The sequence below is a fragment of the Hyperolius riggenbachi genome, chromosome 8 (assembly GCF_040937935.1).
Source record: "Hyperolius riggenbachi isolate aHypRig1 chromosome 8, aHypRig1.pri, whole genome shotgun sequence".
Lineage (NCBI taxonomy): Eukaryota > Metazoa > Chordata > Amphibia > Anura > Hyperoliidae > Hyperolius > Hyperolius riggenbachi.
In genome coordinates this window covers 258,923,543-258,937,007 of record NC_090653.1, presented here as the reverse complement: position 1 = coordinate 258,937,007, position 13,465 = coordinate 258,923,543, and the positions used below count along the sequence as shown (strand labels likewise).

At 47.6% G+C, this 13,465-nt stretch overlaps 1 protein-coding gene across 1 annotated transcript in view; it reads right to left on the bottom strand.

Moving 5' to 3' along the window:
* The window catches only part of BSPRY (B-box and SPRY domain containing), a 51,454-nt gene that overhangs the window by 2,628 nt on the left and 35,361 nt on the right, over positions 1-13,465 (bottom strand). The window contains exons 2-5 of the mRNA XM_068248700.1: positions 12,759-12,857; positions 6,963-7,193; positions 4,170-4,195; positions 695-819 (exon numbers count right to left, since the gene is read on the bottom strand). Of these exons, the coding sequence (XP_068104801.1) occupies positions 695-819; positions 4,170-4,195; positions 6,963-7,193; positions 12,759-12,857 (481 nt within the window). The remainder of the gene's footprint in view (positions 1-694; positions 820-4,169; positions 4,196-6,962; positions 7,194-12,758; positions 12,858-13,465) is intronic.

Here is a 13,465-nt window from a genome sequence, read left to right as displayed (position 1 = left end):
TTTTTTAATTAAAAAAAAACTGTTTCATGCAGCCAACTGAAAGTTGGCTGCATGAAAGCCCACTAGAGGGCGCTCTGGAAGCGTCATTCTGATCGCCTCCGGCGACCAGAATAAACAAGGAAGGCCGCAATGAGTAGCCTTCCTTGTTTTGCTTACATCGTCGCCATAGCGACGAGCGGAGTGACGTCATGGACGTCAGCCGACGTCCTGACGTCAGCCGCCTCCGATCCAGCCCTTAGCGCTGGCCGGAACTTTTGTTCTGGTTGCGCAGGGCTCGGGCGGCTGGGGGGACCCTCTTTCGCCGCTGCTCGCGGCGGATCGCCGCAGAGCGGCGGCGATCAGGCAGCACACACGGCTGGCAAAGTGCCGGCTGCGTGTGCTGCTTTTTATTTGATGAAAATCGGCCCAGCAGGGTCTGAGCGGCGACCTCCGGCGGTGATGGACGGATATATTCGTCCATACCGCTGAGGAGGGTTAAGCACCTCGGCCAGCTACGAAGGGTCCAGTTTCTTGACCCAATAATGAGGACCTCTTATAGACCTCTACTAAGGTTCAAAAAGATCTCCGTAGAGATTCATTGCTTCAGAGTCATTTTTTCGTAACTGGCAATAACCAGGGACTTTGCATTCCTAGAGGGGAATTCCAAGGACAAGTCAGTGACAGCTGACAGTGAGTGACGAGTGCCAATACTCACTGGTGGTGCAGCAAAGCACAGAGGAAGCCCATAATCTGTTCAGCAATGGACTCTGCACACAATCCATGTTAAAGTTTAACATCTCCGACTCCTGAGGCTCTAAAACTCCATCGGCCTCTTCAGTTCTGTGGGTGAGAGAGAGAGAGAGAGAGAGAGAGAGATTGCAGCATTATCTCCTGTACTCAAAGCCTAGCTTCACCCAGGAACTGTGACCAAGGATTGAACTGCATCCCAATCAGTAGCTGATACCCCCTTTCCCATGAGAAATCTATTCATTCTCTTTAATAGATCATCAGGAAGGTCTGTATGGCTGATATTGTGGTGAAACCCTCCCACAGTGTGATGTCCTGTCCGTGGTCCTGACAGTTTGCTGTCTGTGAGCCTCATTGCATTGTGGGAGATAACGGATTTTTCCAACTGCCAAGCAAGCAGTATCTCCCTCTATATATAGAACTCTCAGTAACGAACATTCCATACAGATCACCTTGCAGAACTGTCACCACCAGTGATAATTTCAGAATGTAAATCAGCAAGAGGAAAGATTTTATAATGGTCAAACACTGATAAAATAATTTATAAATGAATATTGTAAAAAAAATAAGCAATTTTATTAATTATGTTATTTTCACTACAGTTCCTCTTTAAAGTGGCTGAAACTCCATATTAACTGAAAGAAAAAATCATCCGGTGAGAAATGACTTGTTTAGCTTATCTATCCTGCTGTTTTTTAATGTTCACTGTCAGATTTAGGAGAAATGTGAAATGAAAAAAAGAAAATAATATTTCTGCTGGTTTCCATCTTTACTGTTTCTTTGTGATGCTTAATCACTTCTGCCTCCCTTTTTCTTCCACCCAGAATAGTGTTCATTTTCCTTCCCTACTGGTACGGCTTAAGGCGCATACACACGCCGTATTTTTACAAACAACGGGTCTGTCAGACCCTCACGTGGGGCGGTCATTCTGCCGACAGTTGCACATGAGTACAAGCTGTTGGCAGACTGATAAGACTGTTTTGACTGATCCGCCGAGTCTTAACAGTCTACCGACAGGTTGTACTCACGTGCAACTGTCAGCAGAACACCCGCCCCGCGGGAGGGTCAGACAGACCCGTAATTTGTAAAAATACGGCGTGTGTACGCACCTTAAACGGTGCATACACACATCGGATTTTTCCAAACGACCGGTCATATGGACTTTGAACGTCCGGTCGTTTGGGCGTGTGTACGGTCAGTCGTTCAAATCCAGTCTTATCAGGTGAACAACCGACCGTACACACACCCAATTTAATGTCCAAACGACCGGACTTTCAAACGTCCAAACGACCGAACGTTTGGAAAAATCCGACGTGTGTATGAGCCTTTACTGTCCCTCCCACAGCAAACATCACCTAAACAACAGGCTTCCATTGCTGTGTAAACTCTTCAAAGGGAGGGGGATTCAATTACCTTCCGGTCATAGTATGCTTTTCTTATCTGAAATAGGAAGCTTTCTGATATTTGCATGCTGAGATAAGCTTGCCCTGTTAGGGCATGCTGGTCTGTGTGTCCCCCCTGCCTCCAGATGTCGCCCCTTTCTCCAGCAGCCTTCACACACCTTCCAGGCTCCAGCGATGAGCCGCAGTGGACCCCTCCGCTCTGGCCAGCATCTCCGCTCCTACTGTCGCTCAGTTCCGGGTCGCGGCTTGATGACGTCATCAAGCCGGGACCTGGCACTGACATCAGAGGGAGCGGAGATGTCTGCCAGAGTGGAGGGGGCGCCGATCGTTGCGGGAACGTCAGGGAGGTGAGTGGATCTTCTTTCCCCCCTACCGCCGCATCGCTAATGGTGATCACTACGATCTGCCGGCGATCTTAGTGATCATGTGATCAGCAGGCCTGCGCGATGGCTGCTGATCACTCAGGGGAGATGTCAGCTGTCATATGACAGCTTAATCTCTCTTCTCGGGTGTGCACGATTGCATCAGAAGTGGAAACGGCGGGCGGCGTAGAGCCTACGCCGCATTAGGCTAGAACAGCCACAAGTGTGGCGTAGGATCTCATATACGTGGTCCCCAAAAGGTTAAACTGTTCATTCACCTTCCCAAATGCCCTCACTATTAACACCTCAGGGGGCAGGAGTCTTACAGACAATTCTGCTAGGTTTTTACTTGAAGGATGTTAAAGAGGAACTGTAGTAAAAAAAACGTAATGAATGAAATTGCAGGGTTTATTTTTTTTTTTTATTACAATATGCATTTATAAATCATTTAGTCAGCACTCAGCATATGCCCAATGTAAAATCTTTCCTCTCCCTGATTTACATTCTGAAATGTATCACAGGCGTGTTTAGTCCTGTCAGGGGCAGCTCAGCGGAATGTTTAGTCCTGTCAGGGGCAGCTCTGCGGAATGTTTATTTCTGAGTATTCCAAAGCCAGTGAAAATAATGCCTGGTCGTCCCAAAATGAGAATTATGCATAGCTAAACAGCCTAGGTTAAGCATCACTGGGAGGGAGGGGGTTACATACCAGTATGCAGCAATATGTACTGTAGCTATAGGAAGTGTTTGTGAAGCCGAATACAAGAGAATAACGATAAAAACAGGTATACTGAATAATTGACTGCATTCTACTGTATGTCACTACAGGGCCTCTTTAAGTACTTTCAACTGCTCTGGTAGTTTTGACAAAAGACAGGGTAGATTAATGTTACAAGCTTTCAAAGCCCTTTAGGTTTCTCCATCGGGTATAATACCTGATGAAGGAATCTGAATAATTTTGAAAGCTTGTGCTCAGACTATTGTCAGCTAATGAATGATATCATTCTTGCTCTAAAATGGTGCAAATGTTGAACATACTGTAAGATAATATAAATGAAGGGCTTTCGGTAAATTAGGGACAAATTGGACCTTCCTTCCTCCGTTTATGGGTATAGTTACAATGTGTTCTTATGCAACACATCTACCTGTATATTATTATTTTTATTTATTTATATAGAGCTGACATCTTCCGCAGCGCTGTACAGAGTATATTGTCCTGTCACTTAACTGTCCCTCAGAGGGGCTTACAATCTAATCCCTGCCATAGTTTTATGTCTATGTATGTATTATGTAGTGTATGTATCGTAGTCTAGGGCCAATTTAGGGAAAGCCAATTAACTTATCTGTATGTTTTTGGGATGTGGGAGGAAACCGGAGTATCTGGAGAAAACCCACACAGACACGATTAGAACATACAAACTCCATACAGATAGTCCCCGGCCGGGGACCCAGCGCTGCAAGAAGAGCTAACCACTATGCCAACATCCTATATAATAATAGGCAAGTGTCTCTGCTTCCCATGTCCCTGTGTGTGTGTGTTTTTCCGTCGTGCGAGCGTGCGGCGTGCGCACTAATGAGGTAGTGTGGGGGTCACGGACACAGCCTAGCGTCCGTTTTTTAAACGGCCCTTAGGCCTAGTGCTATATAATATACCATATGAATTTACTATTCAGATACTGACCTTTCTTCCATTTCATTTTCCGAATTCTGGGGAAGAGAGAAAATTTGCATTATTATTGATCATTGCCACTTTTTTAACACACTTAAAGGGGAACTGAAGAGAGAGGTATATGGAGGGTTGCCATGTTTATTTCCTTTTAAGCAATACCAGTTGCCTGGCAGTCCTGCTGATCCTCTGCCTCGAATACTATTAGCCATAGCCCTTGAACAAGCATGCAGCACATCAGGTGTTTCAGACTTTAAAGTCAGAACTGACAAGACTAGCTGCATGCTTGTTTCTGGTGTTATTCAGATACTACTGCAGAGAAATAGACCAGCAGGGCTGCCAGGCAACTGGTATTGATTAAAAGAAAATAAATATTGCAGCCTCCGTATACCTCTTACTTCAGTTTCCCTTTAAAAACAGGAAAGACCCCCTCCCCCCCCCCCCCCCCCCCCCCAACCACCATGCTTTTTGAAATCAGTTGAAATATAATTTTTATTGACCATGCTGTGATCAGTGGGAGGTCGATAGACACACAGGATTTGAAGTCTACTAAGCTTGTGATGGTCGTTTCAGTGATACAGTCTAAAGAGATTTTAGGGTACGCGGTGGAAAAATGATCGCGTGATAACGTGTATTTGCAAAAAGGGCATTGCTGTAATTTAGGCGCAGGAAATAGCCCCTAGTAGAATATTGGAAGATTATAATATGTAAAATATCGGTAATTTTTACTGATATTTTACTATTGCCTATCCTGATATTATTTGTATTTCTTGCCGAAAGTACCGGCCGAGGTATTAAATAGAAGTGCAGCCAACAACATCAGTTAGTTGAGTGAAAAAGCCTGAAGACAATGGACCTACTTAAAAGGAACCTTAAAGAGAGTCTAAAGCCTCCAAAAAATCACCCTTTTTTTAGCCTGTCTTGTTAAGCACTAATGGTTTAGCTGAGACGCTGCTATCCTGTGGCAAAACTAGGCTTTAATCACCCTGAAATGCCCGTGGGCAAATTGCGGGGCTCCTTCCTGTTGGAGGCAGAGCTTTGGGCTAAAGCTCTGCCTTCATTTGCGTCTATCTCCCGCGGATCTCCGCCTCCTCCCGCCCCTCTGTCTTCTTTCACTGAGAGGGACGGGAGGAGGCGGAGATCTGTGGGAGATTGACGTGATTGGAGGCAGAGCTGCAGCTCAAAGCTCTGCCTCCCCGGGCAGCAAAATCCACGACCAGGAAAGTCATGGATTTTTGCCCCGGTATTTGGGGGTGAATAAAGCCTCGTTTTGCCACAGGATAGCGGCGTTTCAGCTAAACCATTAGTGCTGAACAAAACTGACTTTAAAAAAGGGTTATTACCGGAGGCTTCAGAGTCTCCTTAACTGAGAGGGAGGTTTCCTTTTAACCTCCTTGGCGGTAACCCCGAACGTAGTTCGGGGTAAGCCGCGCAGGAGGTTTTCTCAGGCCCTGCTGGGCCGATTTCCGTAATTTTTTTTTTTGCTAGCTGCGCCAGCACACCGATCGCCGCTGCCCCGCACTCGATCGCCGCTATCCGCTCCGCTGTAGAGCCCCCCCCCCCCCCCTAGACCCCTGCGCTGCCTGGCCTATCAGCACCAGGCAGCGCTAAGGGGTGGATCGGGACTCCCTTAGACATCACAACGTTCATGACGCCGGTGACGTCATCCCGCCCCATCGCCATGGCGACGGGGGAAGCCCTCCAGGAAATCCCGTTCTTTGAACGGGATTTCCTGATCGCCTATCGCCGGAGGCGATCGGCAGGGCTGGGGGGATGCCGCTGAGCAGCGGCTATCATGTAGCGAGCCCTAGGCTCGCTACTTGATTTAAAAAAAAAAAAACACAAAAAAACGTCAGCGCTGCCCCCTGGCGGTTTTTAATATACCGCCAGGGAGGTTAATGCCAGTTGCTTGTCAGTCCTGCTGATCTCTTTGGCTGCAATAGTGGCTGAATCACACACCTGAAACAAGCATGCAGCTAATCCAGTCTGACTTCAGTCAGAGCACCTGATCTGCATGCTTGTTGAGGGGCTGTGGCTGAAAGTATTAGAGACACAGGATCAGCAGGAGAGTCAGGCAACTGGTATTATTTTAAAAGGAAAAATCCATATCCTCCTCAGTTTAGGTACCCTTTAAGACACTCCTCGAACAACACGGAAAAAGGCTGCAAGCAATACAAAAGAAACCCCATAAGCATTAGCCAGGACACGTTTGCTTGCTTATCTGATCACTTATATCTGGGCCGAGCCAAGGGATGTTGAAAGAACTCCTGTGCCCACCAGAAGTTATCATGGTGAAAGTAGATGGAGGCTATCTCACCCCAGCAAAGTGCTACTTCCTCTGCTGGCGGCAATAGCGAGCTGGTATTAGAGTTAGGGGGGATCCCTATTGCTCTTAGGGTTTTCCTCTACTGCTTGCCAGCTCCTATAGCTAGAGGAATGGATGATTAGAGACTTTTTCTGGCTTTCCATGAAGCTGAACATATTGGTCACAATGGAAAGCTCCCTATCCTGGCCTGTGGTCATGTAGCAGATATGCTCAACCAACCACAGCACAATGAATTAGTCATGTTGAGGTTAGCCTCACATAGCTTTACTTAGTTAGGCACAATAAGCATGGTTCCCTCCAGTAATGTATGCACAGCGTACTCCACCTTACTGCAAAGTTGTTAAACCAACCCCACTGTGTTTTTGATAGCAGAGATATTAGAAGTCAACAACAACCAGTATTCATAGACTAGCTTTGAGGAGTCCTTTTCTCTCACACATGCTGTAGTTATCCCGCTCCACCATAAACACAACTCCACTCACTATCAGGCTCAGGTCGTCCATCTTGGTCAGCATGTCCACCAGATAGTTCCTGATGCCGGAGAGCTTCTTAGAGGACTCGGTCCAGTGGGCTCGCTGGGTGAGGACCCCTTGCTGGACCCGCTCCTCCTCCGCATGGACCTGCTCCAGCAGACGCTGCTCCTCGTTCTCGCACACATTGCGGATAAACGTCAGGCGCTGAATGACCGTTTCACGAGCCACCCGGGCTGTACTCTACAGAAGGAGATAGATGATGGATGAGATGGAGAAGTCAGGCAGATTGCCTCAAAGCGAACATCAAAATAGGATGAGATAGAAAACAAATTGGGCCCGATTCAACTCTCCAATATTCTACTCAATATCTGGCAGCCCCTCAACTGTCAGCTGGGCTGCTACACCGGGATCCCCCCTTCACTTTCCCTCTTCCAACTGACAAGATGAAAAAACGGACATTAATTCGCTCGCTGCCCACAGTTGCAAACTATTCAGCTCCAGCAGACATATACTGGCTGTTAGAAGTCTCATCTGAAGAGGGAACAAATGAAGAAGGGGATCCTGTCTCCATCAGCAGCAACGTAAACTGATGCATTTCTGTCAGATATTTAAACATGATAATCCTGAAAAGTAAATGTAGGTATTTTTTCTGCTGCTGTAACATGAATGCCCATGGGGAGCTCAATGTCCAAATTAACGTTTGTTAATAAAGTGCACTTGCACAGGACAGAAGGAAAACAGAGAAATGCCCCCTGTTTGTGTTTAGAGAGATGAGCCTGTCTAATTCCCCCTCATCTGTGACTAAGCACAAGTAGTAATTTGACCTCTCAGCTGTGTCTCCTGGCTGTCTCAACAGATGGGCAAAGGCAGTGATGGGGCTACACTGGGGCCAGCTGGGGCACTGACCCTCCCTGGGAATCACTGTGCCCCTCTGATTGCCCCCCCCCCCCCTTTCCCGCTCAGTAACATACAGTTAAAGCAGAACTGAAAATATATAAAAAAACCCAAAGAGTTTCACTTACTTGAGGCTTCTGCCAACTCCGCGCAGCCTTCCTGTCCTGTGCCGGTCCTCCACAATCCTCCGTCCTCCCGCCCCAGCTAGTTTCGCTTAGAATGACTTTAAGTCGATGCGCCACTGCACCTGCGCAGCCCTGCCACACGTAGCCTTGTTTGCGTTCCTGTTCGCAATAGCATCCTGCGCTGACGCAGGGTGCTATTGCGTATGGTAACGCGAGTGAAACTGAAACTAGCTGGCGGCGGGGAACGGAGGATCGTGGAGGACCGCTGCAGGACAGGTAAGTGAAAGAGTTTTTTTTTTTTAACGTCAGTCTCTCTTTAAAGTGAACCAGAGACAAAGCACCCTCATGTATGTTACCGTATATATCAGTGGGGACATTAGAGAAACCACTTACCCTGCTCTCCGTTTCATCCTTCACTGCTCGGCCTGTTTGTTATGAGCCCTGATAAAATCCCCGACTGAGCATTCAGTCTGACTTTGCTCAGGAATCATTATAGCTGAGTCATTATAGCAGAGCCAGAAGGGGGCGGGCTTGGGCTTGAAAAGACATCAGAGAAGACAGACTCAGCTATAATGATTCCTGAGCAAAGCCAGACTGAATGCTCAGTCTGGGATTTTATCAGGGCTGATAACAAGCAGGCTGAGCAGTGAAGGATGCAACAGAGAGCAGGGCAGGTGTTCTCTCTAATGTTCCCACTGATATATATATGGTAACTCAGGCCTAGTGCACACCGGAGCGTTTCCGCTGCGGTTTGCGATCTGCTTGCGGGTGCGGATCCGCTAGGGTAATGTATTTCAATGGGCTGGTGCACACTAGAGCTGGAGGCGTTTTGCAGAAACGTATACTCCCGGGCTGCAGCAGATTTTGGATTGCGGATGCGTTTCTGCCTCAATGTTAATTATAGGAAAAACGCAAACCGCTCTGAAAAACGGCACTTCAGAGCGGTTTGCCGGCGTTTTTTGTTACAGTAGCTGTTCAGTAACAGCTTTACTGTAACAATACATGAAATCTACTATACCAAAACCGCTACACAAAACCGCAAAATGCTAGCTGAAACGCTGCAGAAAAATAAGAAAAAGCGTTTCAAAATCTGCTAGCATTTTGCGGATCTGCTAGTGGTTTTTGGTGTGCACCAGGCCATACATGAGGGTGCTTCATCTCTGGTTCACTTTAACTCTATACAGGCTCCAGCACCGTACACACAGAACATGAAAGAGTCTGTAAAAACTCTCTATGCTGGTGCACACTACGGCCTGGTGCACACCAAAAACCGCTAGCAGATCCGCAAAATGCTAGCAGATTTTGAAACGCTTTTTCTTATTTTTCTGCAGCATTTCAGCTAGCGTTTTGCGGTTTTGTGTAGCGGTTTTGGTGTAGTAGATTTCATGTATTGTTACAGTAAAGCTGTTACTGAACAGCTACTGTAACAAAAAACGCCTGACAAACCGCTCTGAAGTGCCGTTTTTCAGAGCGGTTTGCGGTTTTCCTATACTTAACATTGAGGCAGAAACGCATCCGCAATCCAAAATCTGCAGCAGCCCGGGAGTATGCGTTTCTGCAAAACGCCTCCCGCTCTGGTGTGCACCAGCCCATTGAAATACATTACCCTAGCGGATCCGCACCCGCAAGCAGATCGCAAACCGCAGCGGAAACGCTCCGGTGTGCACTAGGCCTACAAGAGCTTTTTAAACGCTTTTGATTTTAAAAGCTCTTGCTAATGAAATGCTATGGGGGATTTTTACAACATCACCTCGCTCCAGTGTGCACACACACTCATAGGATAACATTAGCAGCAGGACCGGGCCGAGGCGTAGGCTGGAGAGGCTCCAGCCTCAGGGCGCTGTGTAGGAGGGGGCGCACAATTCATTCAGCTGTCATTCCTAATTGTGTATGAAGCAGAAAGAAATAAGAAAAGGGGATACATAGCAGTGACTGCAAGCCAGATAACTAGATATAAAGGTGTTGGGGAGGTTGTGGGCCCTGTGGCCCTCTTAGTCTAATAGCAATCAGTGTGTGATGGCTGGGGTGGGAGGGATGGAGGGGCGCACTTTGGTGTCTCAGCCTTGGGTGCTGGAGGACCTTGTCCCGCCTCTGATTAGCAGGATCTTTTAAAATCACAAAGCGCTCACAAAAGCTCTTCTGGTGTGCACCAGCCCTTTGTCAGGTTGAGTCTTTGCAGGTGTTAAATAAACAAGAGATCTTATCTATTTGCCATAAATACCTCACAATTCTTGCTAGATCTCATGTAATTAATGTATTTGCATGGCAATTACATTTGCAAAATATATATTGTATATCTACCTCCTTCTGATTGTATGTTCTAACATTGTCAGTTAACAGTAATAAAGTCAGAAGAGTGCTCGCTAGCTGAAAGCTTACTGTTTTTCTTTTAAATTAGCCAAGAAATGGTATTATCCTTATACAAAACTTCCTGTCTGTACAATGCAAGCTTTGGTCTGCAACAATGCTTAGTTACTAAGATAAGGAATTACACACAGTGTTTCTCTCCCTCCTGCCTCTTCCCCCTCCTCTTGCTTATAGAGTCGTCAGACACAGGCTGGCGACTGGAACGATTTGTCTGTGATTTGTCTACACAGGAGCAGCTCGCTAGCAAGTAAGCCAGCCAACTAGCCAAGTACATCTGTAGGTAACCTTTCTTCCATAATAGCACCATAATTTGGACAATCTGCTCTGCTCAAAACGTTTTCTGTTTGTGATGTTTACACCTGGTTCCTATCACTGTTGAACTAGTAAGGCTGCTTTCACAGTGGGACGTTACAGGCGCATGTTAGAGCAGCCTGTAACGCAGCCCACCACACAGCAATGAAAAATGGACTGGGCTGTTCACAGTGCCCACCTTGCGTTACACAGTAACGCTTCACGTCAAGACAACGTACTGCATGCAGTACTTATACGCGGCTAAGCAGCGTTAGACTGTTTGCACATGTTCAGTACAGGTGTTTTTTTTATTTTTGGGGCAGCGAGGAGGCGGGGAGAGGCCACTACGTAGCCAGACACATGGCTACTTAGCATTCACTGCACTTGCAGTGTTTACTCTTTGGAGCGGCCGCTGATTGGCTTGCGGGACCACGTGATGCGGAGAGCTCCGTTCACATGGTCTCTGCGGCGCCTCCGACAGAGCAGGCGCACCAAGAGCTGCTTGCAGGGCCGGGGCTACCATAGGAAAAAATGGGCAATTGCCCCAGGGCCCCAGAGCCTGTAGGGGCCCCAAAGGTGTCCCTCCCCATCTTAACTGTTGCTCCCCAGGGACTCTGCAGAGTCTGTTAAGTTGGGAGGTGATTGGGGGAGGGTCAGCAGCAAGCTCAGGGGCCCAGGAGGGAAATTTGGCTGCAACAAAGGGCCTCTAATAGTGTTTTTTGGTTGAGGTGTGTCTGTTGGGGGGGGGGGGGGCCCAGGCTAATTCTGCCCTAGGGCCCAATTGTTACTTGAACTGGCCCTGGCTGCTTGTAACGCAGCTCTTGGTAGCGTCCTGCTCCAACACCACCAGGCATTGCGTTATGTGCCCTATAACGTCCCCTAAACGCAACGTCTTGGTGTGTAAGTAGCCTTAAGTTATCACTTGAGGTAGGCAAAAAATAGCTAAGGCTCGCCATACAAACATCGATTTTGATCACCCAATTGAGCCCCTTCAGCCATCATGCCCCCTTTTCCCCCAAAACTTTTTTAACTGGAGCCACCACTGGGCACAAGAACAGTGCCTCAGTTGAACAATGCTTGCGTTAGCAGTAGGAGTGAGGCATACTTTTATTGCCCTGCATGCCTCACTGTATGGTCGCAATATTCCCGCACGGTGTGACTTTTTTACTCCGTTGCGGTTCGATTTGATCGCAACACAACTTACACAGTGTGAAAGGGTCCTTAGAGTCTGGGCTACTGCCATGGCATGCAACACATACAAGAACGTCTCATTCATGAACACAGCACAGCCAGCATTTCTCAGCACTTATAAGCTACCAAATGATTGCTAATTTATTAATCTTTCAGCAATCCCCACTATGACCTGATGTGACCCACAGGGCTGTGGAGTCGGAGTTGTAGTCGGAGTCGAGAAGTCGGAGCAATTTTGGGTACCTGGAGTCGGAGTTGGAGTCGGAGTCGTGATTTCATAAACTAAGGAGTCGGATGATTGTGGACAAAAGTTAGTATTAGACGTCGGAGTCAGGGAGTCGGAGACGGAGGCATTTTGAGTACCTGGAGTCGGAGTCGGCACTTTCGTAAACTGAAGAGTCGGAGTCGAAAGATTTTTTTTCTACTGACTCCACAGCCCTGGTGACCAAGGCGGGGGATTACCAACCAATAGCAGACACCTTTTTCCGAAACTCCAGCCTAATTTGCTGCACGTCTCATATTCTCCAACCTCATCCTTTTCATCCCGCATAAACAGGGGGGTAACTAGAATTAATAGGGTCCCCCTGCAAAAACGATAGCATGGGACCTCCTTGGTACCTGTACCCGATAAAGGGTCATGTGATTGGGAACTGGCGAATGGCAGCAGGGAGCGTTTTGCTGTGAAGCAGCCTCTGGAAGCAGGAAAACATTACAGACGCTCCCGCTACTCTGCATGGTGGGAGGAGGTGACAGGGACTTTTTTTTTTTTTTTGAGTGAACATGGTGGTTTTTTGGTAATTGGCTGCACCTGCGGTTGGGGAGAGCGAGGAGGAGGGGCCCCCGAAGCCTCCGCCCCCCCTGGTGTGGGTGGCAGAGGTGATTGTTACGCCCATACCCATAAGCCCTTGCAGTGATTACATAATGAGTTCATTCTTACCGCCACTCGCGGAATCTTCGTTGGCAAGGCTTCGGCGAGATATTTCTCGATCCCGGCCGTGTGCAGCTGCAGCTTCTCGCACTGATCCACGATCTTATTCTACGGAAAGAGGATTCAATTAGTGATGATGAGAGGAAATGAGCCCACATTGACCATAGCATCAGAGACAACAGCTTCACCTCCACAATTAGACCACGGTTATCAGAGGAGAAGGGCAGTGCTGCATAATAAAATTCCCATCTGATAGGCCTGGTGCACACCAAAAACCGCTAGCAGATCAGCAAAATGCTAGCAGATTTTGAAACGCTTTTTCTTCTTTTTCTGCAGCGTTTCAGCTAGCGTTTTGCGGTTTTGGTGTAGTAGATTTCAAATATTGTTACAGTAAAGCTGTTACTGAACAGCTACTGTAACAAAAAACGCCTGGCAAACAGCTCTGAAGTGCCGTTTTTCAGAGCGGTTTGCGTTTTTCCTATACTTAACATTGGAGGCAGAAACGCCTCCGCAATCCAAAATCTGCAGCAGCCCGGGAGTATGCGTTTCTGCAAAACGCCTCCTGCTGTGCTGTGCACCACCCCATTGAAATACATAACCCAAGCGTATCCGCAGCGGCAAGCGGATCGCAAACCGCAGCCGAACCGCTCTGGTGTGCACTAGGCCTTACTGCTCCATTTCTCTAACACAGTAATCAATCATTTGGGAGAAAGAAA